Here is a 24,709-nt window from a genome sequence, read left to right on the forward strand (position 1 = left end):
AGGATTTCCGTATGCGATCTCGATTCGCGTCGCCTGCCCCCGGAACCCTTGTTTTGCGTGGCCGTGTTTGAGGAGGGGCTGTAACAAGGTGGAGCGCGGAAGCGGCGGGGCTGCTGTGTGGCAGTGTGTGTTCGACTGGAGAAAGTAGAGTAGAGAAGACAGAAGACGACGCAAGACGCAAGGCTTAAAATGGCTTTACACCTCACCATCAATTCCAACAACCCGCCTTTTGGTACGTACACAAGTTTATGTACTGAACACAGGTCAAATGTTGCTGTAATTGCAGTAGATAGGTTGATTGAGGAACGAATTGTCAACTGTGTTGTGCTGGGTATAAACTGTCCAAGTCGTGTCAGGTTTAATTAATAGATACCTGTACTTTTAATTTTAAATACCATTTAGTTTAACTAGTTTAGAAGCAGCATAGTGGTATCTAATACGCTACATGTCTGAGTCTGACACAAGATGTGCGCGTTGTGTTTCACATTTTCGTAGAGAAAGTTACATCATATGGCAAACACGTTACTGCTTCACAAAGCAATTAATTTGTAACATCTTAAAAACTGCCCCGCAATGATTTATTATTATTATTATTATTATTATTATTATTATTATTATTATTATTATTATTAATGTTGTTTATTAAATATTACAGCCATTCCTAAAAGTATCGACCTATGTAAGGATGCATCCAGGTCGTGCAAAAACTTAATATTTTTTGTGTTTTTTTTTTTTTTTCTTTTTACATTTTACATTTGTGGCTTGTACAATACATGATTGGGACCAGGTTCGATGCTTTTGTATTTTCCGGCGGCATGGGCTGTGCGGGTAAATGTACACGGAGGTGCTGATTCGGTTTCTGCACTCCCTATTCACCCTGCTGGCTGATGCAAGCGCTGGGAAACACGTCACTCCCGGCAGTCCTGCTGGCCTTCGATTTATGACAACATTCACCAGTGTAATATTTTACATACATATTGTGTTTATTATTTTTACATACATATTCCAGCATACTGTGAATGCAGATCATTGTGCTTAGTTTGTAGGCTGTTTGTGCAGGAGCATGAGAAACTGCTCCCCATGAAATAGTGCGATCCTTCAGCGCCGTTGGCTTTACCACGCATGCGCACGGTATGTGACGTACAGGGGATTCACTTTTGCATAGCTATACCTATGATAAACTGCATCCCGTGCAATTGTGCACCCCTACTTTATTATATTAATATTCACATTTAGCTGTTTATTAATAAAACAACATTTTATTAAACAAATAGGTTGATACGCTTCCTGCTTTTTCACACTGTTAGTAATGCGAACAATTTACGTGATTTCCATGGCAGGCAACTAAAGTTCACGTTTTTTAATGTATTTTTACACCTTAAGTTTTTTTTTTATTTTTTTTATTTTATTTTTTTTCGGGGGGGGGGGGGGGTTGTACTAAAGATACTATTTAACGTGTTTTACTTTTTTACAACGGACCTTGTAACGCAGACTGCATGTTTGACAAAACAAATTCATACTTAAAAAAAAGAAATTTGTTAAAAGCAAACGATATACGTAAAAATAGTAACACTAATATACATGCATTTCATTAGCTATTCAGTATGATTAGAATAAAGCATCAGGTTTACTAGTTTTGCCAGTGAAAAATACATAAATTAAAAAAATAAAAAATAAAATAATAATAATAAAGCATCTCCGCCTCTATTTACTGTATTTGTATTCCATAGAGACAGGGAGAACGGAGACAGGAGAGACGATGAAAAAAAAACCTTGGGTTAATTACAGCGTACCACATTTTTGTCCACTTGATAGGTGAATTGCAACGTTCTGTTTAAACCAGTTTAATTGAGTTTTAAATCTGGAAATTAGTTTTCAAAAAGACAGGACAAAAAAAGGGTTTTTCATTTTCAATGTGCCTGCAGTGGCTTAATTTAACCCATGTTGCAGTCTGTTGTAGTCCAACCTCGGAGTAACACTATGAATATATTGATAAAATGTTATTGAAATACATAAATGTATTAATCAATTTAAAACCAAGTATAGTGTCTACAACAAATATTCTGGCATTGCTGCATTTCATTGTTTGTTTTATATTGAATTAGAATATTGCAAAGAAAAAGCTGCTTGTTTGCTCTACAAAACCACACAGGTCCTGCAAATTTAGAACCTCAGGTACTCCATTCTACGGTAGTATCTTATTCAGAAAAAAAAACCTATTCACTAAACTTTTGTATTTAAATAAACAACATATAATAATTTCCTCATATATTGTTTCATCCATTATAAAAACTTCAGTGGGGTGGGGCATGGTCAAGTGCCTCAGTGATTTTTTCACGGCTGGTTAAGGCCCTGGTGTTTTTATGAGTGTGAACTTCATAGCAACCTAACAGCAGACAATGCAAATGTGTAACGGTAAACAAAACGCTGCATTACATTAGACTACTAATGTAGTACTGATAGTTGAAAAATGCATATTTCCCCGTGTTCAACGAGTTTGAGTGCAGTTTACTCCATTGTTTGAATTTATTTATTTGTTATCATGACTATTAAAACACCTTTTCTGAGGGGGTGCAGTATCTCATAGCTATTAAGCAGGTTGGCGAGAGTTCAGCTGCATGAGTTGTCAGCACATCATAACCAATGTGTAGTTCAGAGGCTTGCAGCTCGAGGTTTCCGGCTGACCAGTCGTTTTGATCGGCTGTTCTGATTTATACTCATGAATATGCATTTTACTTCTATTAATGTGACTGGTCAGCTGCAAGGCTCTTTGCAAACTGCACAGCCCTGAACTCGACAAAACCCCCAACTCAACTACCAGTTAATCACGCACGTCTGAATAACAAGCCTGAAGTATCCCTCTTACTTCAAATGCAAACATCAAATTCTTCTAAATACACCAGAATGTATATTTAGGGTTTGTGGTTGTCGGGTTTTACTTCTGAGCGCTCCGCCTGCCTTTAATGTTGTAATTAGCATCATTTAAACTACAACACTAACTGTTTCATAAAACATAGATTTCACCCTCGCTGAACTCGTCAAATAAAATAAATAAAGATTGGTATGATTAATGATGTGTTTGCATTCTAACAGCACTACTTTAAATGCAGAGCAATTCATTTTATTCCGCCACCTTCATTATGCATCTTAAATTATTCGCTGGAGTAGAAAGAAGTCTTAAAGGTTCATCGCTCGTTTTACTTTAATAAAAACAGAGTTGGCATAAAACATATTTAAAGGCAGGTACATTCGTCAGAAAAAAAACAAACTAGATATATTCTAAATAGCAATGTTAAACTGAAATATAGACAGTAGCCTACTACACACATCAATCACTCGACATGTACTATATAGACAGTAAATATCTTGAAAAGCACAGGCTATAGATATCAGTGGGACGTGGGAATTCATGTATGCACACAACAAGAGATGAAATGCATTTTATTTTGCGGCAAAGCAACGTGTAAGGGAGACTAAATCTATGATTATTACTGATTTTTACCGAGGCCCGTGCCTCATAGCTCCTACCTTGAACACGCGCTTTACACTTTACATAAATATTACTTTACACTGACTTGCTTATGAAGTCTATTAAGTACTACATGTACACATATGATGCACATTTTTATTTTTTATCCATGCTGAAATGGAAAAAGCATTATCAATATCACACAAATATAATCGTTCAACATCAACAGCGCAAAGATGTGCACCTATGTCATGCAGGGACATGCATAGTATCCAAATAGAGGGGATGAATTACTATTTAATAACGTTAATAGTACATAATACATTATTGAGAGATTTTGATTTTACATGAGAAATTTAGTTTCCACCTTTCCGTTGATAAAGGAAGGGGGTGCAGTATGTCATGCTCTGTTGTTCAGTGACAAGTTTGGTCACGTGACTGTGTAGGCCGCACTATCTCATGGGGTGCAGTTTCTCATGCTACACCGGCATTGTTTTTCTTAAATTATTATTTTTTAAAAATGATAAGATTTGAAAGACTTCAGTCATGCTAAATAGATTAATTTCTTTCAGCCTATCTTCGTAGCTCAGTCGTTTAAGTCTTGAGATCAGTCTGGCTGCTCTTCTTTGGACTCACTCCAGGGCCACAATGTCCTTTTGATGCTGTGGTGACCAGAATTAGACACAGCACTCTAGGTGTGGTCTCACCAGTGCATAAAGTGGAAACAGAATCTGGAAACGAGTGTTACCCATGTGTCTCATTTCTCTGTCTCTCTTATTTCCTCATTTTGAATCGTGAGTGTTCTGTAATTGAGGTAAAAGAGACATCTCCATTGTTGTTCTCTTGTCTCCCACCAGGGGCGCTGCTTGCTGCTGAGCTCGTGAAATCATCTGTCAGCGTGTCTGTGGAAGAGGGCAAAGAAACCAGCATGCGGGTCACCGAGTGAGTACATGTGTCTCAGAGCTGCGTTGAGGACTGAGTACTGCTGTCCCCTAGGTAGATGCCCTCTAGAAGCTAACTGTCCTTAGGAACCTTGAAACTGGCTTTAAACAGCAACATAAATTTTAACCAGCCAAAAAAGATCCATTCCAAAATATAACCTATAAACACAAATGTCTTCATACACGAACATATGTGTAATCTATAATAGCATTAATATCCTAAGCAGTGGTCATTAGCTGGATAAAATTGACCTTGTCTTTTGATGTGTCCTCGGTTTTGGCTCAGAATACTTAAATATAGCTGCAGTCAGTTATATGTCAGGTAATGAATGATGCGTAGGACATCAGTGCTACAAGAGGGCATTGGAAATTAAGATTATAAATGTACAATTCTGATGTCAAAGTAGTTAGGTTTGTACATGTAGGGAGAATAATTCTGCATGGGCTTCGCTCCACCAAAACCATCTCGTATTTAAACAGTTTGTTTCTCCCTGTTCCCATACCCGTGCAGTAAGGTGCTCTTCAGTGATGTGAACTCCATCGCTCGCTACCTGGCTCGGGTCGCCCCGGCTCTCGGGCTCTACGGCTCCAACCTGCTGGAGCAGACGGAGGTAAGAGGCCTCCAATTGCACTGCGCAGCCCAGTAATCACGTCTGATGGGTTTCCGACTGTGCCTTCGGGGCAGAGCTACTGCTAATCAAGTCTAGTCCTAACAGATAACCCTAACGGATAATCTCTCTCGTTTCAACCGGTTCTTTGTTTGTGTGTGTGCAGGAATTAAAAGATGTAATGCACCAGTTCACTCCCTGTGTTACAGCTAATGGGTCCCCACCGGCCCCCCAAATGTTAGCTTAGATTATATTTTGGTAAAAAATAAACACTGTTATAAATTTAGATTTACATTTTTTTTTTTTTTTTTTTTAACAAAGCACCTTTGTAAACGCTGATACAGATCAATCAATCACCTGTTTGGTCCTCGTTACTGAGCGATTACTGTACTGTGTGCTGAGAAACTGACACTGACAGCACCAGACGGGATGACAGAGGAAAAAATTCTCAGCTGTGTCACCTTGCTGACCATGAAGCTCCGCCTGAAATTGACACAGATGTCACTAATAAAATGTTTATTTTATTGTACATAACATGTGTTGCTATTTACAAAAATGCTGGCTAGCTATGAATTACTATCTACAGTAATTAATGTACTCACGTACACATGCAGTCTTCACTAAAGTCCCAATTTAAACAGTATGTTTCACTGTAGCCCTCGGGATGAAATTGTTAGGTGGCTATTTATTTTTATTTTTTTTTAATTAGCAGTGGGGGGAAAACCGCTCCAGCAAGTACAGTAGAATCTGCCAGAACTGACTAACGCTGTATTTATTAGGTTTAGATACTAATGAGAGCATAACAAATACAAAAGAAAAACAAGGGAAACGCAGATCTTTTCAATAAAATGGACTTTATATTTTTTAAACGCTGCAATAACAGTTCTTCTTGTGAAGCGTCCACACTATAATTTGACAGAACAGGTGATTTATTTGCACTGTGCGGGACCTTATTTTCCCACATTGGTGCTTGAGCCCTGGAGCACTCGCAGAATCTCCACCTGGGCACCTGTTATCAGTGATTAAAGCCTGGTTTTCAAACGAACAGATTATCGCTCACCAGTACTGTATTTGTATAAGAAGTGTGTTTTAAAGTAATTTCAGCTTCCAATCGCTTAAAATATGCTGACGATAATGTAAACGCTTGAAATGTATTTGTCTATGACTGTAATTCTTGAAATGTATTTGTTTACGACTAAGTCGCCCTGGATAATGGCGTCTGCTAATAAATAAATGATAATAATAATAATAAATACCAAGCTACAGACAGCAAGTCCCAAGCTGTAAACGTGTTATTGTTTATAGATAAGAACTGAGCTTTATTATGAATGTATTGTGTTACTATGTTTTAAGCAACATACTACAATAATGTTCATTATGGTAATTGTTTGTTTATTAGTTTTAAAATGTTTAGTAAAATGTGGCCTGTTGTTTGACCTTGTTAGTGCAACCGGCCCCCTTGCTAATGACATCTTCAGTCAGGGTCGTAACCCAGTATAAATCTGCTCTTACTTCAAAAGATGCAACGTGTTTCAGTAAATTCAGACGCGCAGAGGGAGAACACAAACGTATGTGGGGTTGGCATTGCAGGGTAGACGAAGGGAGGTTTCATTTCCAAGTGACTGTTTTCTAAGCATTATTTGTGAATGCTTATTCACCATTGCTACACCCCTTCAGAAAATGGACTTCTCTGCGTTTTTTAACGCAAGACTGAACGTGAGAGTATATTTATACATTTTTTTTAAGTACTCGCCCAGAGGACTACTGAGACACAGGCGTCAACGACATTGTCCTCATTAGATTTAATTTGCCTTGGGCGTGCAGGCGAGCATGAGTTTCTAACCCTGCCTTGGTGCCACCTGATCTCCAGGTATTTTTTACCTTCCTCTGGAAGTGACTGGTCTCTGTGCTGCTGCAGTACCTCCCTAGCCTCCTGCGGCAGGACGTGCTAGACTAAGCTGCACTTCTCTGTACCTTAAACCCAGGCGTTCACAACTCCGGTCCTCAAGTCCATCCAGATAATCTGCTAATTATCAATTAAATAATTAGCAGATTAATACCTAAACAGAGGTGTAGACGAATTGGTTCAATTAATTAAAGATATGGATGTGTTGGATGTATTTATTATCATTTGTTTTTATTCTCTGTAATATTTCCATTTTAATATCCATTTCAGTAAAAGCCTACATATGTGTAGCACATACCGTACAACTAAAAGTACTGTATTACTTTGAATTAACGCTGCAGTGTTAATTTTAAATTGCTAAAAACAGCTGCGTCTCTTCTTCAAGGGCGGCGGTAATTAGAAGTACTACGCAATTTTTTATTGCATTTTTTTTTTTTTTACGGTATTTCAGGGAAGCGTATATTGAAGTTTATTTCTGCAGATACAACTTGATCAGGATGGCAAAGAAGTCCTACAACTTTAAACTGAAAGCTGTTGAGCTCGCAGATCAGATCAGTGTTTGATTAGGTGAGCACACATACCAGTGTAGCATGGAGAGAGAAATAACAAGAAGAGAGAAATGACTATTAAACACAGAGGAGGAAGGTTTATTTTCCCTTTCTTACAGCAGTTCACGATCTCCTGATCCAGGCAGGGCTTTGGTGAGGAAGATGAGTTGATCCCGTGGCTATCCCATAAACAGCAACGCCACAGCAAGATACAGTAGCTTCTGCTCCCCCATTGACACTCCAAAACACCACACTCCCCACTCTCCGAACTTCCTGTCTGGATCAGGATTCTACAGTGTCTAGCCAAAATGCAGTGCATACAACCAAAACAGAAATGCATTTAAGAAACTTTTAAATAATAATCATACAGCTCTTGCATTACAACCAAAATATATTAGTTTTCTTGCTAATTCCTAATATATATATATATATATATATATATATATTTATTTGTGCTGCTGTATTTACACCTACACCAGTATCAATGTATAGTACTGTGTATCTATGGTATTCTGTCTTTTTAGTTTGGGTTCCATAAACGTTATAGCAAAATACTGGTATGCTCCAGTGTGCAATTGCATTCTTTTAAATACATTTTATTCAATTAATTTTGTTTCTGTTTGTAATGTTTTACCATACTGTGTTTTGTATGCATTTCTTTATTAAGTGCTGCATTTAGTTGAGCTGGGGTAGGGGGGAAAAATGTACGTGTTGTATTATTGAGAGCGCCATTTATTCAAGGGTGTTGGTAATTCAAAGTAATACGGTAAACAGTAATTTAACATTCATCAAATTATATTCTACCACAACATATCGGATTAGTTATAACATTTTTCTGAGATGGTTAAGGTTAAATAATATGTAAGCATATAAAAATGGAAATAGACCATCACTCAGTGTGTTAGGTTGTAGGTTCCACTTTATTACCACCAATTAGTGTTAATCCAAGTATATATTGTAGGCCCAATTTATGAAATTGCAACAACTTATGAACCATATTAGTTTACAGGGAATAGTCGATTTACAGAACAGCAGGTATATTTACCAAATGATATTTCTGGTTTCCCAGCCTTGATTTCACTGTAGGCACTTTGCGGGTGTGGTCTGTGGTCCTATCTCTCTCTACACAGCGCCTTTACCCAAATATTTCAGCTTCTTGCTGCGAGTTTACACAGAATCACGCCCTTCCCTCAGGAATAAACACATTTTTCAGAACCCCACCCTAACAAGTTATAGAAATTGTAGCAATGTGTTTTCAAATGCACACACACGTTATACAAAGTAAATGTTATTATTAAAATATAGAAAATGAAGCTTATTCCAACAGTTGTGTAACAGCCTATGGTCGTGCTGTGCTCCCAGAATTTGACTGAATCCCTTCTGAGATGCAGCTGGTGGTACTGAACACAGGTTTCTCTCTGCTTCCTCCAGCTGAGTCATTATAAATCACTGCAACACAGTGACTTGTTTATGCTGTGATGAAGTGCTATCCGTTTAGAGTAGATTAAGCAGGGGGTCTGATTGCTGGCATTTCAATAATATACGGTACTTAACAAGGGTAGTTCTGAAACCAAAGGCTTCTAACATTGTGGTGCTCTGGATTGTAGCAGTGTGTTGCCGAGAGAGAAATTAAAATGAATCTCTGGTTTTCTGACAGCATCAGTAAGCCTTTAACCCCCTAATTTCCCCTCATACAGACTGTAGACAGGGCTGCCCTCTTCCAGATGGTGAAGGGTTTGGGTTCTGCCAGATGCAGGACAGCAAATTCTCGCACTAACCCTGCACTTGTCTGAGTTTCAGAACTAACTTCAAATCATGCTGGGATCAGCCAGATCAGACATACCTGGGGCTTGGTTACTTAAACTCTTGGCACCTGTTCAATTAATTAATTTACCTGAACGAGGGAAATTTTGAATCCCTGGACTGGATGCAGGGCCAGTTTCATGCCCTGTTATTAACTAGTGATTTTGTCCAGTATAACTAGGCTTGCTACTTTTCGGTAATGCTCGTTAAACGTCGAATTCCCCAAAAATTTGACTGAAATAAATGTATATAGGATAAACGTCGGTAAAACCACTCGCTGTTTTTTGTTTTCTTACCAAAAATAATTTTGAGATCATCTTTAGTTTGTGTAGTTTTTATACTTACTGTCTGTCCTGTCTCCTCTCAGTGGTCTGTTAGTACTGTAGTTTCACTGTCATTTCACCCTGTTCTGACAGATCTTGTTGACTGAAGCAGCATTACAGTGCTCTCATTCACTTAAATGACTGTCAATCATCAAGACCTGCACAATTTATAGGTATACACACACACACACACACACACAAGGTATAGCTCTGCTGTGACCAAACGTTATTTCAATTATAATGTTGGTAACTATGGTTTTGTTGCATGTTGAATATGATAAAGGGGTTTCACTAAATGAGACGTTTCTCAATGGCATGAAGTCTGTTTTTTTTGTTTTTGTTTTTGTTAAAGCATAACGGTCGATTTCACCCATTCTCTGCTTGAATGGAAAAATAAAGATTGAATAAAACAGTAAATTCTTTCTAAAATCAGAGTTTTGCTGAAAAGTTCCAAACCCTGTCTTTAGTTTTAAGTGAAATAATCTCACTCAAAAGGCTGTTACTTAGAGAGCAAAGGGATTTCTCTAGGGAAAAAAAGAAAAACTCATTGAAGGTGAAAGTCCTTAATTTTCTGCTTTTAGTTCTATGTTTCTCTGTCTGTCTGTCTGTCCTGGCAGGTTGACCACTGGCTGGAGTTCAGCGCAAAGCGTCTGTCTGTCCCGGCCCAGCTGGACTCTGCAGTCCAGGAGCTCGACAGCGCCCTCTCTCTGCGAACTTTCCTGGTGGGGAACTCCCTGACCTTGGCTGACCTCTGTGCTTGGGCGGCTCTCAAAGGTGAGGGGTCACAGAGCAGCACACAGCAACCTCTTCCACGTGGTACAGATGGGCTGATCAAAGCTGTTGTTCTTAGGAATAATATCTATGACACACAGACAGGGCCAGTAGAACGAGCCATTGCACTCCATGAGGTTGCTCATTCTAATCATGCTCATGGATTTACATTTTTGCTCTTAACAGAAACCGTTTGACACTGTGGGAATACAATAAATCACACATTAAATGTCAGTCGCATGCAAAATTCGATCTTTTGATTTGTATATGCCTATTGAAATAAAAGTTGCAATAAAATCCACTACCAAAACGTTATAGGTAGCACCTCTTAATGGCACACCGCTATATGGATTACCTGTAAGAATTGGATTTTCAATCAAATATCAACTAGTAGCTATGGTGAGTCACTTTTTAAATTATGCAAATTAGTAGTATTGAAGGTTCGAACCTTTGTTCGGTAATGTGTTCCGAAACTTCAGAATGTACCCTTCATTACAGCCCTAATATTTATTTATTTTTTGAGTTGTTGAGAATCATAAATCTCATAATGATTTGGTATTGCACAGTTGTGTGGTTAGGAATGTTAAATATTGTCTTGGGTGGTATATTGTTGCTGTGTTGGTACTTCCTACAAGTTCTCTAAACTGATCAATGTCCGCCCTCCAAGAGAACAGTGTACCTGGAGCCTCCTGTGGGGCACTCAAGATTCTGAAATGAAATGTGTACATTGTGTTAAGTCGCTAAAAACCAAACCAGTAAAGCCAGGTTTACATCTTACCAATAAGGGAACAGCGATGCTTGCAATTCACACACTTCTCATTTATGTATATAAAGATATGATGCTATTTATTAGATTAACTTTAATTCTGAAGTAACTAACCTTAAAGAAAAGTCTATTATTCATTAATTTACATGTTTGTCAGCAGAACTGTTCAAGCAATATTTACTCCAGTCCAGTTTGATTAACTGATTTTACAAAACCAGAACCAAACAACTTAAGTACTACTATTCATGGCCTTTTAATCACTCAAGCTTTTTGCTTCTCGGCTTTGTATCATTGACCTGGAGCTTTTTTTTCATTGCTGTAGTTTGTATTGTGAACAAAAAGCACAACATAGTGCATTGTAGTTTACCTAATGGCTCTTGAATGAAGAAAGTGTTTTATAGTTCCTTATCTCATTTAATTGAGAACATCATTACATCAACATTTTATCTCCTTATACATCCTGTAAGTAGCCCATCAGACCATCACATGTTTCGTGATTCTAATGTATTGTGACCTGCATATTGTGATGTGTGTTGTATCATGACATTTCAGTCCTCTCCATCTCTTCTCTCTAGGGAACGGAGCCTGGCAGCAGCAGCTCTCTCAGAACCGGGCTCCGGGACATGTCAAGCGCTGGTACAGCTTCCTAGGAACGCAGGCCGCCTTTAAATCCGTGGGCAGCAAGTGGGCGACCACAGCGGTGCAGCAGAACGGAGTGGTGAGCAGAGCAGTGGATTCCATCTAACTTCCTCAGTGTTTAAACCAATCCAAAAATAAAAAACCTGTCTATGACTATGTACCGGGCATGGAGGGCAGTGGGTTTGAGTAGCTCAGTGGCTAGACAAAGCACTGAGCCGCAGGATGAAAGGGAGTGGGTTAGAGTGCTGGGCTGCAGTGTGGAAGGGAGTGGGTTAGAGTGCTGGGCTGCAGTGTGGAAGGGAGTGGGTTAGAGTGCTGGGCTGCAGTGTGGAAGGGAGTGGGTTAGAGTGCTGGGCTGCAGTGTGGAAGGGAGTGGGTTAGAGTGCTGGGCTGCAGTGTAGAAGGGAGTGGGTTAGAGTGCTGGGCTGCAGTGTGGAAGGGAGTGGGTTAGAGTGCTGGGCTGCAGTGTGGAAGGCAGTTGTTTTTTTTTCTCTCCCTCACTTTGTTTCTCTCTCGGCAGTCATCAGAGAAAAAGCAGGATGTGGGGAAGTTCGTTGAGCTGCCCGGGGCTGAGATAGGGAAGGTGGTGGTGCGATTCCCTCCAGAAGCCAGCGGGTGAGTGTCTCCAAGTGGCAGTATGACAGCGTTGAGTGTAAATTAACCATATATGAAAGTACTATTGGACCTGTAAAACATGCACAGAGAGCAAACTGATCATTTCCAGTAATATTGTAGAATACATTGGCTTAGTTAAGAAGCAAATCTGTGACAAAGTTCTACATGAAAATTACATTAACAAATCACTATTTGAGTACTTGGACAAATATACATTACTTCCAGTTGCAGCAATTAATTTTGTAAATTGGCAGGAAACACATAAGGGGTAGCTATGTATTTTGTAGGGGTGTACTTCTGCACAATAACTGCAGAAATCATTGAGAGTTCAGCATGTCAATCACTCCTTAATGAAAGCACTTTTGCACATTTATTTAACAGAATAGTGAAGCAACTCACCAGAACGGGAAACACCAAATTGTTTTTTTCAAGAGCTCGAACAATTTCAACTTTTTGTAGCAAGAGAAACGGCGCCACATTTCGCCGTTTGTTTACATACCATTTTGTAGCGATGAGGTGCACTCGTGAAAATCAGAATACAAAACTAGTCAATGATATGATGGCGGTTCTGGAAAGATTTTATAAACCAATCAGTGTGCCTCAAGACACAGATGACAAGTCACTTTTGAAAAGACTGAAAAAACCATTTTAATTTAAGTTTGATGATGAGTTATCAGGTTACAAAACAGTACTGCATCCATTATGAACAAATAGCTATCTGTGCCATCAAGGTGTTCATTTAAGTAAAGTTCCTGTTCCTTAGCCGGAGCATTTACAATGAGAAAAATCAGTTTCGCTACAAGGGTGTTCCCTTAGATGAAGTGTTCTCTTAGGAGGTGTTCCTATTCATGGAGACTACTATACTGTAAATATGTAGTTGAACAGTGTAGTGAAAAGGTTTAGTTCACATTGCTTTGAGAGAACTGGTTACATAGTTTACGTGACAGCTGTATTTATTCACCTAGCTACTTGTGCCTGTGCATTGATTGCAGGAATCTGCCTGTGTGAATGAGTGGCTCCTTTTTTTAACATTTTTTTGCTCCTTAGTTAAGCGAATAGAGCTGCTATTTTACAGAGTCCTGTAATGTCTGTCTCTCCCCTTGCAGCTACCTGCACATCGGCCATGCCAAGGCTGCCCTGCTGAACCAGCACTACCAGGTGAACTTCAAAGGCAAGCTGATCATGCGATTCGACGACACCAACCCCGAGAAGGAGAAGGAAGATTTCGAGAAGGTCAGTGCGGACCCTCACTGACTGACACCCATATCCTCAACGCAGCACCTGGTAACATGACAGAAAACAGGACAGTCCACAGTTTACTGGTACTACTTAATACAGAAACTGCAAAGCAGAATGGTTTGGTTTAGACAGATATACAGGTAATACATAAACTGTTTCTTTAGACTCTATGCTCTTTCAGGACAGCAGCTAGTATCATTAGTTAGTTTGTGTGTCTTTCAGCTCTAGATTGAACCTCTGTGTAAAATACAAAAGCATCCAGACCTGATTTTAGAGTTTTCATTTTGTGATTCTGATTTATAACCCTGGTTGGAAAAGGTGGGATGGAGTGATATTGGAGGTTTTTCACAGTAACCCCCTGTCTGCGCCCCACCCCCCACCCCACCCCACCCCACTTATGTGCAGGTTATCCTGGAGGACTTGTCTCTGCTGCAAATCCACCCTGACCAGTTCACCTACACCTCGGACCACTTTGACTTGATCCTCAAGCTTGCAGAGAAGATGCTGCACGAGGATAAGGCCTACATTGACAACACGCCTGCCGAGCAGATGAAACAGGAGAGAGAGCAGAGGATCGCATCTCACAACCGTTCCAACTGTATGTACTGATCCCAGCTCACCTCTCGCACAAGTAGCACGCTTTCCCCCTCCCCCTCCCCCAAACACACACGCACAGTACAACTAGCACTTTCTCCACCCCCACCCCCCCACACAGTAGATCTAGCACTGTCACCCCCCAAACACACGCACAGTTCAGCTAGCACTGTCTCCCCCCCCACACACAGTACAGCTAGTACTATCTCCTCTCCCCTCCGCCCCCCACACACACACAGTACAGCTAGCATGGTCTCCCCCCACACACATAGTCCAGCTAGCACTGCTCCCCACACACGTACAGTACAGCTAGCACTGCTCTTCCCCCCCCCCCCCCCCACCCCACACACACACACACACACACACACAATACAGCTAGCACTGCTCACATCCCCAACACACTTAATACAGTTACCACTGTACATACTGCCTGGGCTCATCTCTCGCACATCCAGAACAACTATACTACTATCACAGTTCACACCTGCAGTACAGCTCACAGTACACCCAGCGTCACCCCCTGCTCCCAGTGACTAAAGTACCACACAGAATGCTCATAAATGCAGTTAGCATTGCCCAAACTTACCCAAATCTGCGTAACGGGTGAGCAGGTAACTCATTCACACACATACTGCCTAAAACACAAATAGTACAAACCTTTAAATTCATCACAAACTGTACGTATTGCCTGTGTTGTACATACTTTGGAACGTGGCAAACACTATACACTATCGCTCTAACTGCTGCTGCTTGCAGAATCCAGTATACACAGCCATGCCCTGTTGTACAACCTCCTTCTCTGCCCTGATGTGGTCTAATCTGCTTCCTGTTATTTGCCATCTCCTCAGCTGTGGAGAAAAACCTGCAGATGTGGGAGGAAATGAAGAAAGGCAGCGAGTACGGGCAGACCTGTTGCATGAGGGCCAAGATTGACATGAACTCCAACAACGGCTGCTTGAGAGACCCCACCATGTACCGCTGCAAGAACCAGCCACACCCACGCACAGGCAGCAAGTACAAGTGAGTAGAGACTGACTGCGAGAGGCTGAACCTGCACTAGCCTTGCATGGATCATATACCCAGCACCTGTGGGGATAAACCTGGACTTCGAACTGTAAATTAGCCCAATGTGTTTGTTAAGCTCACCATCTGTGTTAACCGAACAATCGCTTTGTGCACCTTTAGTACAGCTAGTTGTACGTCACAGTGAGTTAGGTGTAACACCTTCTTGAAATCAAACAATCACAAACTAATAATGTTCCCTTAGGACTGGATTGGGAATCAGGTTTATATCCCTGATTCTCAACCCCGTTTTTGGTCCTGTCTGTTTTCAGGGTGTATCCCACGTACGACTTCGCCTGCCCTATTGTGGACAGCGTGGAGGGGGTGTCCCATGCGCTGCGCACCACAGAGTACCACGACCGGGACGAGCAGTTCTACTGGTTCATCGAGGCCCTGGGAATCCGCAAGCCCCACATCTGGGAGTACGCCAGGCTCAACCTCAACAACACTCTGCTCTCCAAGAGGAAGCTCACGTGGTTTGTGGACCAGGGCTTCGTGGAAGGCTGGTGAGGGCTCCCTTTATTCTTCTTCTACACCCCTCTTTTAGTGTGTAGGGTCCCCATTCAGTCGCACTGTGTGGTGAACACCTTAACTGGCTGGATTTTGCACCAGTCTTCTCCTAACCTTTGTCATACAGTTCTAGCCTCCTATTTCAGATTGCATTTAGCTATAAACCAATACATTCTGGAGGCTCTGCAGTTTATGTGGCTATTTCTCTGGCTTTATGGGACACTACCTACCTGACTGACTGCTGTAATGAGTTGCTCCTACAACCCCAACAATAGGCTTAAGTTCTTGTAATCATGTGACGATGATGATGATGTAAAGTACTTCATGGTACCATGTATGAAATTGACACTTAATATAACCCGGACTGGAATGGACCTCGAGGACCAAAGTTGTGCACCAGTACACTATATGTTTCATGTTGTGTCTGAGTGTGTGTAATGTCTGGGTGGGGGGGTCTGAGTGTGTGTAATGTCTGGGTGAGGGTGTCTGGGTATGTCTTGAGGTGTGTTTGTCGTGTGATTGGCGAGGGTGTTGCGTATATCTTGGGGGGGGGTGTGTAATGGGTCTGGGTTTCTGTTTTCCTCGCAGGGATGATCCTCGATTCCCCACTGTCAGAGGGGTACTCCGGCGGGGCATGACTGTCGAGGGGCTCAAGCAGTTCATCGCTGCCCAAGTGAGTTACCTGCAGATAGAGCATTCATGCCTATAAAACAATCCATAGTGTTTCAAAGACCCCAGTTAGCACTAATCGTGGACTACCTTACCCAAGGTAACATTAGGTAGGCAGTCCAAGATTAGTACTAATTGGATTCTGTATGAAATACCTCCATTTGAAAATTGAGATAGACTTTTAGTCAAAAGTTTCTAAGTGTACCTGTAGGTGTACCTGTCCAGGACAGAGTTAACACACCTGTCTGGTAGCTACTTTTATTAAGACTCTCGCATGCAATTCAGAACTGCAACACAGGTTGCACTGCCTTCTCCCTAAACACAATGCATATACATGTAGGACAGTCCTTCAACACATCACCACACCCCAAACACATTTGAAGACATAGAAAAAATATTTGTCATTGAATTCAAGTTTCTTTTAGTATTTATAAACGCCCCAAAACAACTGGTACTCTGCAAACCTTTTCATTTCATCTTTACGTACTGCCTGTATTATACATTGCTCCAGAAACACCTGCTCAGAAAACATGTTTTAAGCATTAGAAAAAAATTAATCTGATGTAAATTATTACCGACCTTATTTGGAATCTTAAAACAGCAACATAAATTTGTCAAAGCACCATCACAAATTATAATAACTTTGAAAAATGTGAGCAATTGCAAAAAAAAAAAAGTCATCTAGACTAAAAATCACCTAATAACACAACCTAATAATAATGTCTACATACACAAAAAGCCTGGTCTTTCGTTAGTGTTACCTAGCAGGCCCCTGTGTCGGACATTAATGCTTAAATATACAGCCAGGGTTCAAACTTGTGGCTCTGTGTGTTTCAGGGTGGTTCCAGGTCTGTTGTCAACATGGAGTGGGACAAGATCTGGGCGTTCAATAAGAAGGTAGGGGATGCTCATTCCCACTGCTGCCCCACATGCAGGCAATGGACTCTGCCTGGCAGCTCCCTCCTTGGGTGCACTCAGCCCGGGAACCCCTTCTTGCACGGGGACCACTGCCTGTTCAGGGGGGCCAGGGTTTAAAGAGCTTGCACAAGCGCAGGCACACCATGGTAGACATTGAAAAGTCTAAATAGTCAAGGTTCTGGGTGATTTCTTCAGAAAGCTTGATATTCAGTGTAAACCATACAGATTAGGGCTGTGCAGATACTCAGATTTGTTGTTAGGCAGGTAGTAAATGAGACTGAACAAAGCCTATTTAAAATGTGATTTCACAACCAGAAAAGCAACACCAGAAAGGAAAATTGGCTTTCAAGTGATTAGCTTTCAAGTGCAGCAGGGTTGGTCTCCTGGTCATGTCAGGATGCGAGAGAGCGTACAGGGACTTGGCAAAGCTGGGGCTGTGCACTGGACTGTGATTGTGTGTGTGCTGCAATGGAGAGCATTCTGCTGCAAATATACTTAAGTACAAAGCATTGTTATGGGGTTTACATCAGTTAAAACAATTTACACAAAGTTGTTCAGGTTTCAGGAAAACATAATGTTTGTGTAAATACTGTCTCAAATTCTCATATTGGCCTGCTGTCTTAAAATTGACTGACAAATCTCTTTACCTCCTCACCCCCCATCCTCTCCTTAACAGCTACCTGTTTCTCTCTGTATCTCTGTCACCCCACCTCTACCTGTCTGTCTCTCTGTTGCCCCTTCTCCTCTTTCTTTTTCCCCATTCTCTCTCTCTTGCTCTTGTCTGTATTTGTCTGTCTGTCAAGGCCCTGTCTTTCAGTTTCTCGCTCTCTCGCTCCCTCGCTCTCCCTTTCTCACATATATTGAGATTAACGCACATGGTTGTTGATGTTAAAAATCCTTATAAAAAAATCAAAGCTCTGATTCTGAAGTATACCTTTTCTGAAGCATTTTGGTAACCCTCTAACTTGTTTGACATTAAACCCTCGTTTCATTTTTCTGTTTCCAAGCTGCCAATTAGCTGTAAAAAGGTACTCCCCTCTTCCCCCTCCCCCGTCCGCTTCTCCCTGCTTAGCTGTCTATCCAGGGGTGGTCGCCACAACCAGCCTTTCCCTGCTCTGCACTATGTGCAAGGCTCTGTCTATCTGCAATCATTTTATAAAGTGTACTGCAGTCCACCAGTTCAGTTCATGGTGGATAGCATTGACTAAATGCAGCCAGTTTTAGCAGTGGAACCCCTTGTTCTTTAATTCGACTTAATCTTGCACATCCATACAGCAGTAAATCAAAGCACACGGAGGAGCCTGTTTAAGTAGTTGTAAAGTGTTCCTGCAAAGCAGTATGCAACAAGAACCTTATATAAGAAACTGTGTGTGTGGGGCTGCCCCCACCCCCCCTCCCCAAGTTCTCCCTGCTAACAGCACTGCTCCCAACCCCTCCAGTAAATATTTAGCCGGTCAGGTAATGTTTGCGTGGGCAGGGAGGGGGGATCGGGACTGCTTCCTCATGCACTCTGCAGCCCCTTCTATGGCAGTAGAAACCGCATCAGTGACTTCACGAGGGAGCTGTTGCTTATATATTGTTTTAGTTGCTTCTGTTAGTAACTACGTTTTATCTCTGAATTAGCAGTAGTGTCTGTGAAGCCAGTCAACGTTTTTCATTTTCCTGTTCCCTTTTTTTTTATGATTGTTCAGAGTATATTTTTGTAATTACTTCATTTTATTTTTATGATTATACTCTGTTAAGGTGCCTTGACAATGAGTTTCAGGAGGTGCTTTTCAGGTGTAGATGTAGGTGTAGGTGCCTACCATAGACCTATGTAATGTGTTCTTGAGCAGCCAAAGTGTTTTTATATTGGTGCTCACCAGCGCCATCTAGTGCACAGATGTCTATTGCCAGAACAACAAAATTAAACTTGATCCAAGGTGGCAGATCGCAGGATGACACTGGCTTCTATAAAAAGACGCTTTGGCTAAAAGAAAAACAGTAATATTTGAGTAGTCCCAATAAGAACCACTCTGTAAGATTTCAAACATCAATGGTGAAGGGACAGTAATGAATATATATAAATAATTAATTTGATGCAAATTACTCTTTAAAATTGCCATCAATTAAACAATCTTTAAAAGCATCAAATGAATGGAAATCTCCCTGGCTTCTCACATGCTGGCTTCTGTTAAAATTGCATGTCAAAAACATTTAAAAAGTATGTCGGCAAACACAGCCCACCTAATGTACAGATGTAGGTACACACGTCTATTTGTATGGTTGTGTATACTGCATACAATGTATACATTGTGTCATGTACGTATTGTGTGTATATTATATATGTCAGTCTGTGTCTTGTCTTGCTGCTTTTAATGTTTTCAAAAGGCAGAGAAACGACTTCTATCTGTTGCTGCATTGAAGATCAGTTCTTTCTATGAACTTCCTTGCATAGTACGGGTTCTTTGCAAAGTGCAGGGGTGAAGTACACGCAGGACTGAAGCATTAAAGGAGGGGAGTATGCAGTAAATTGAATGTCAATGCAGCAATAGAAGTGAATGAAATGCACCCCACCCCTTTCACTGTTTTGTTTTCCACCCCCCACCCCAGCTTGTTGGCAGGTTATAACAGGGCTTGAATTTTTGGTGTGATTTGTGACCTGATGGAACCCAGCTGAACAGCAGCAAACACGATTGCTTTTGTTCTGTTGAAGGCAGCGCAGTGATTGACAGGTGGCATGCTGTGTACACCTGACCTGGGGGGCTCCTAATCTCGAGTTTAATCAGCAGAGTTGAATCCGTTCCAGTGTGTATTTTTTAAAAATTCCCTACATGTAGTGCTGAGAAGAACGTGTATTTGTCATGTCTGAATATTCTTTCAGAATTCAAACGACTTATTAAAATAGTCTCCTTTTGAATTGGCTGTATTCTTAATTGTTTTAATATATATAAAATAATTTGGTACCCCTGTCAAATTAATTACCTTCTAAACAAAGGGTAGACAGACTCTTTTCTGCACAGTGGGATGTGTTATTTATATTAGACCTCATTGATGCATTGGTGTCCGTTGCTTGATATCTTTTTGATTTGAAACAATCATGAACATGTTTGTCAAATATGTGTTCCAGCACTACCAACAGAGTGTCCAGCTAGTGTATATAGAGCACAGTATACAGTACATCATCATAGTGCCCATGAGAGGCTTTGGTCAGACTGGCATTGGTTAGAATTCAGGATGGCGACTTACTAAATGTTTAAACTGTAGGAATAAACACATTTAAACTTGGTGGGAATTAATCTGGATGAGACTACATTTGAATGGTGTATTTTATATATGGAAAATCAGTATTGAATGAAAATTGAATAACACGCTTGGAAAACATTTAAATTCTAAGCTGTTACCATCCCAAGTTGTATTCTGACCATGAACATGCACAAGGTGAACCCTGAAGTTCAAGCCCTGTTAGTTTGAGTTGTGTTTCTCTGCAGTGTGTGATGCATGTGCTGACTGTAGCATTGCTGTCTGCAGGTGATCGACCCGGTGGCACCCCGATACACGGCTCTGCTGAAAGATGAGGTCGTCCCGGTCAACATCCCCGCAGCCAGCGAGGAGTACAAAGAGGTGGCAAAGCACCCTAAGGTACCCAACTCACTCCATCCCTCTCTCAAATAACCATTAGTGATGGCATTGGTTATGATCAGGCATAGCTGTTTAATTTAGTAAGTATACTCACACTTTCTGCAATTACATCTGCTTTACATTTTTATTTGTATTACACTACATTTAATTCCATATTGCATTTCCTTAAAGTGAGATATTTAACTTAAAATTAAGTACATTTACTACACGGCCCTAGCAAGGGGAAATGGAAACATCTAAGCAAGTATCTCCAACGTGACTGGACACATTGGATTCTTTCTGCTTTTTAGTAATTCTTAAATATACTGATTTGAAAGCAAATTTCAGGTAATTTAATTTATTCATTTATTTTTAAAGAGTAGTTCCAAATATTATGTTTTAGTTGCTTCTGTAAGTTTCATCGCTAAAACATATTCATACAGCTAGTTTCACTGACCCCAGTTTAGCACTAGTGTCTGTGAAACCAGTCTGGTATTTTTACTGTTAGTGGCTGATCTCTTGACTCCATTGTGGAGAGGTGTTGGTGTGGTTGGCTGCTTTATGCTATGTCATTCACAGCACTGTGATAATCATCTGAGACGTGGCGCGAAGGACCTAATTTAATCGGTTTCTTACTAAAAGCACCAACAAGGCAGCAAGCAGCCCAATTATCTGAGATCCAGCATAAAGTGTAAGGAGAGAAACCGAGGTGTGGCACACAGTAATTGTGTCTCGTGTTGTGTTGCAGAACGCAGAGGTGGGGGTGAAGCCGGTGTGGTACGGACCTCGCGTCCTGGTGGAGGGGGGCGATGCGGAGACCTTCAAAGAGGGAGAGACCGTTACTTTCATCAACTGGGGCAACATTGACATCACCAAGATACACAGGTATGGACTACAGCACACAGCACTGACATCACCAAGATACACAGGTACTGCATAGCCTAGAGAACAGCACTGACATCACCAAGAGACTCTGGCACTTCAAACTCATTTATATCTTACCTGCTTTACAAAATAATTCTTAACACAAAATCATGTACCAGTATTGTTTTTTAGATCCAGAATTGTATCCTAAAAGGAGAACTAGCTTTCATACTGCATCCACTTTTTACTCAAATAATGCATTGGTGCAGTGTAATAATAAAATAACAAAACATAAAATAATGTTTGTCTGTGCAGAGATGCGAGCGGGCGCATTGTGTCCCTGGACGGTCAGCTGAATCTAGAGAACCGCGACTACAAGAAGACCACCAAGATCACGTGGCTGACGGAGACCCCCCGAGCCCCGCTGGTGCCCACCGTGTGTGTCGTCTACGATCACCTCATCACGAAGCCTGTGCTGGGCAAAGAGGACAACTTCAAAGACTACATCAACAAGAACAGCAAGGTGAGAGGGGGAATGGGACAGAGGGAGAGAAGATGAGGGGCAAGGGGGACAAGGGCTAAATCAAGAACAGAGAGGGGGGGAGGGGACAGTGAGGTGAAGACTGGAGAGAGTTTAGGAGAGTTGTGGGGCAAGGAGGAAACTTCAATGACTTCATTAACAAGAACAGTGTTGTGAAAGCCAGACAGTGGGGAAGGGAAGATAACAGGATATCTGTCTGACAGCTAATGGTGGTGTCTGATTGGTTGATTGCAGGCAGAGGAGAGGATGCTGGGAGACCCATGCCTGAAGGATCTGAAGAGAGGGGACATTATCCAGCTGCAGAGGAGGGGCTTCTACATCTGCGACCAGCCCTACGAGCCAATTAGGTACAAGCGCTCGTAATGCCAACGACACTGGCCTAAACTGATTGGGCTGAAAAGTATACAAATGTCACAAATGTTTCTTTCTTCTTGGTAGTCTGTTTTTAATGCATGAAAGCAAATTAATTAATGTGAACATTATGCAGTGTCTGCTGTAAAAGTTTCTTTTAAAACAAAGGACCATATTTTCAAAGTGTTGCCTATAGTTTAATACATTTTTGGAAAGGAAAAGGATCATGTAAATGATACAAAATAAGAAATGAACACCTTGACAGTGCTAAAGAGAATTGGAATATATTATTTAGTTATTTGGTTCTAGTTTTGTAAAATTAAGATATGTTACCTCATTCAACAAATTAAGTTAATTAAAGACTGGAGTAAATGCTTTGAAATGTGACCCACAGTCTTGAACCAGTATTGGTTGTTGGGTCAATAATTCAGCCTGAAACCAGAATTTAGCCTTTCCTTGAAAAGCGTTCCCTGTATTGTGGGGGGTTATTGTAGGATTAGCAGAAGTTATGATGTAGGTTTTATAGATCTTTGATCATTTTCATATGTGTTTCTTCTTTCCCAAAAAATTGAAGTGTCTTAAATCCTGTTGGGTCGTCAAACGAAACATGCCATTCTACATATCTGAGGCTCATCGCTCTGTTAATTGCTTTCAGCTCTTAAATAATGTGGGTTTTCATGAGTGTTTCTTCTGAACTTACAATGATCACACAGTGTAAAAGTTGAGATTTCTTAATGTTTTACATATTTGAGGCTTGTCACTGTTTGAATGAGGAGTTTCATGAACATGTCCTGTTTCCTCCTCCTCCTCTTCCTCTCTCAGCCCAAACAGCTGCAAGGAGTCCCCCTGCGTACTGCTCTTCATCCCGGACGGACACACCAAGGAGATGCCCACTGCTGGCTCCAAGGAAAAGAGCAAAGCAGAGGCCAGCAAGAAAGGGGTGAGCAGCGAGCCCCACCCACTTCCTTTACAAAAAGACTACGCGAGTGGCTATTTGTGTTTTTAGACACCCTGGTTTAAACCTCAGATGTCTTTAATTCCCTTACTGTTTGCAATAATTCTGATAGGTTTTGGATTCTGTTGCTCCCAGTATGAATTATTTTCTCTATCTTTACCTTGGTTTGAGCTTGTATGGAGAAGTGCTGGCAGTGAACAGCCTTCGTATTCCATTCAGATTCAGTCTGACCACCTGGAGCTCAAAAGTAGAAACCGTACAGTCGTACATTTACTTACAATATCAAATGCAGGAAATAAAAATTAATAATCACAATTGTTTTGTCTCGGATCTCAAGTATATTGTGTGTTTTGGTGTGCAGGTGAAGGTACAGGCACAGTCTCCGAGCCACCCAGCCCCCTCCACACTGCCCCCAGCTGGCCAGGAGGACCCTGCAGCTCTGCTCAGCCGAATCACAGCGCAGGGGGAGGCAGTCCGGGACCTCAAGGCCAAGAAAGCTCCCAAAGAGGAGATTGACGCTGCCGTCAAGCAGCTGCTGGCTCTCAAGGCAGAGTTTAAACAGAAGACTGGGCTGGACTACAAACCAGACATGGCCCCTCCCAACCCCGCCGCCACACAGACAGCCCCTGCCTCCAGCCCCGCCTCCTCCTGCCCCTTCGAGACAGTGTCTCAGCAAGGAGAGCTGGTCAGGAAGCTCAAGGCAGAGAAGGCACCCAAGGTAACCGCCGCTGACTATAGTGTTTAGGTTGTTAAATATAATCTCTAATGGAATAAGGGATTGAGATAAGGTGCAAAATGAGTTGCAGGAATTTTAAAACTTCAGTTTCCAGACCTCCTCTCAAACTGCACCCCAACCCAACTCTGCCAGGTTAGTTTACGTTTAAAGTAAATAACTTAGTTTTCTAGATTCTGTGTTACCGCAACATACAACTGCATTTGAATCACTTCCTCATAGTTGTGTGTTGCACATAACTCCACACAAAGGCATGAGAATTACACATTTCTAATTTACAGGAT

At 41.3% G+C, this 24,709-nt stretch overlaps 1 protein-coding gene across 2 annotated transcripts in view; it reads left to right on the top strand.

Annotated features, from left to right (window-relative positions):
• LOC117411129 (bifunctional glutamate/proline--tRNA ligase-like) overlaps positions 1 to 24,709 on the top strand; it is a 42,018-nt gene continuing 17,309 nt past the window's right edge. The window contains exons 1-19 of one of the 2 annotated variants that reach the window (XM_059025589.1): positions 1 to 232; positions 4,327 to 4,411; positions 4,922 to 5,021; positions 10,216 to 10,372; positions 11,711 to 11,853; positions 12,295 to 12,389; positions 13,496 to 13,622; positions 14,034 to 14,226; positions 15,071 to 15,242; positions 15,557 to 15,790; positions 16,383 to 16,467; positions 17,301 to 17,360; positions 18,389 to 18,409; positions 20,892 to 21,002; positions 21,730 to 21,866; positions 22,161 to 22,368; positions 22,621 to 22,733; positions 23,560 to 23,677; positions 24,054 to 24,410. In XM_059025589.1, the coding sequence (XP_058881572.1) occupies positions 190 to 232; positions 4,327 to 4,411; positions 4,922 to 5,021; positions 10,216 to 10,372; positions 11,711 to 11,853; positions 12,295 to 12,389; positions 13,496 to 13,622; positions 14,034 to 14,226; positions 15,071 to 15,242; positions 15,557 to 15,790; positions 16,383 to 16,467; positions 17,301 to 17,360; positions 18,389 to 18,409; positions 20,892 to 21,002; positions 21,730 to 21,866; positions 22,161 to 22,368; positions 22,621 to 22,733; positions 23,560 to 23,677; positions 24,054 to 24,410 (2,559 nt within the window). In that variant the 5' untranslated portion in view covers positions 1 to 189. The remainder of the gene's footprint in view (positions 233 to 4,326; positions 4,412 to 4,921; positions 5,022 to 10,215; positions 10,373 to 11,710; positions 11,854 to 12,294; positions 12,390 to 13,495; positions 13,623 to 14,033; positions 14,227 to 15,070; positions 15,243 to 15,556; positions 15,791 to 16,382; positions 16,468 to 17,300; positions 17,361 to 18,388; positions 18,410 to 20,891; positions 21,003 to 21,729; positions 21,867 to 22,160; positions 22,369 to 22,620; positions 22,734 to 23,559; positions 23,678 to 24,053; positions 24,411 to 24,709) is intronic. The other variant, XM_059025590.1, reaches the window with a different exon arrangement.

This window comes from Acipenser ruthenus, chromosome 6 (genome assembly GCF_902713425.1).
Source record: "Acipenser ruthenus chromosome 6, fAciRut3.2 maternal haplotype, whole genome shotgun sequence".
Taxonomy (NCBI): Eukaryota; Metazoa; Chordata; class Actinopteri; order Acipenseriformes; family Acipenseridae; genus Acipenser; species Acipenser ruthenus.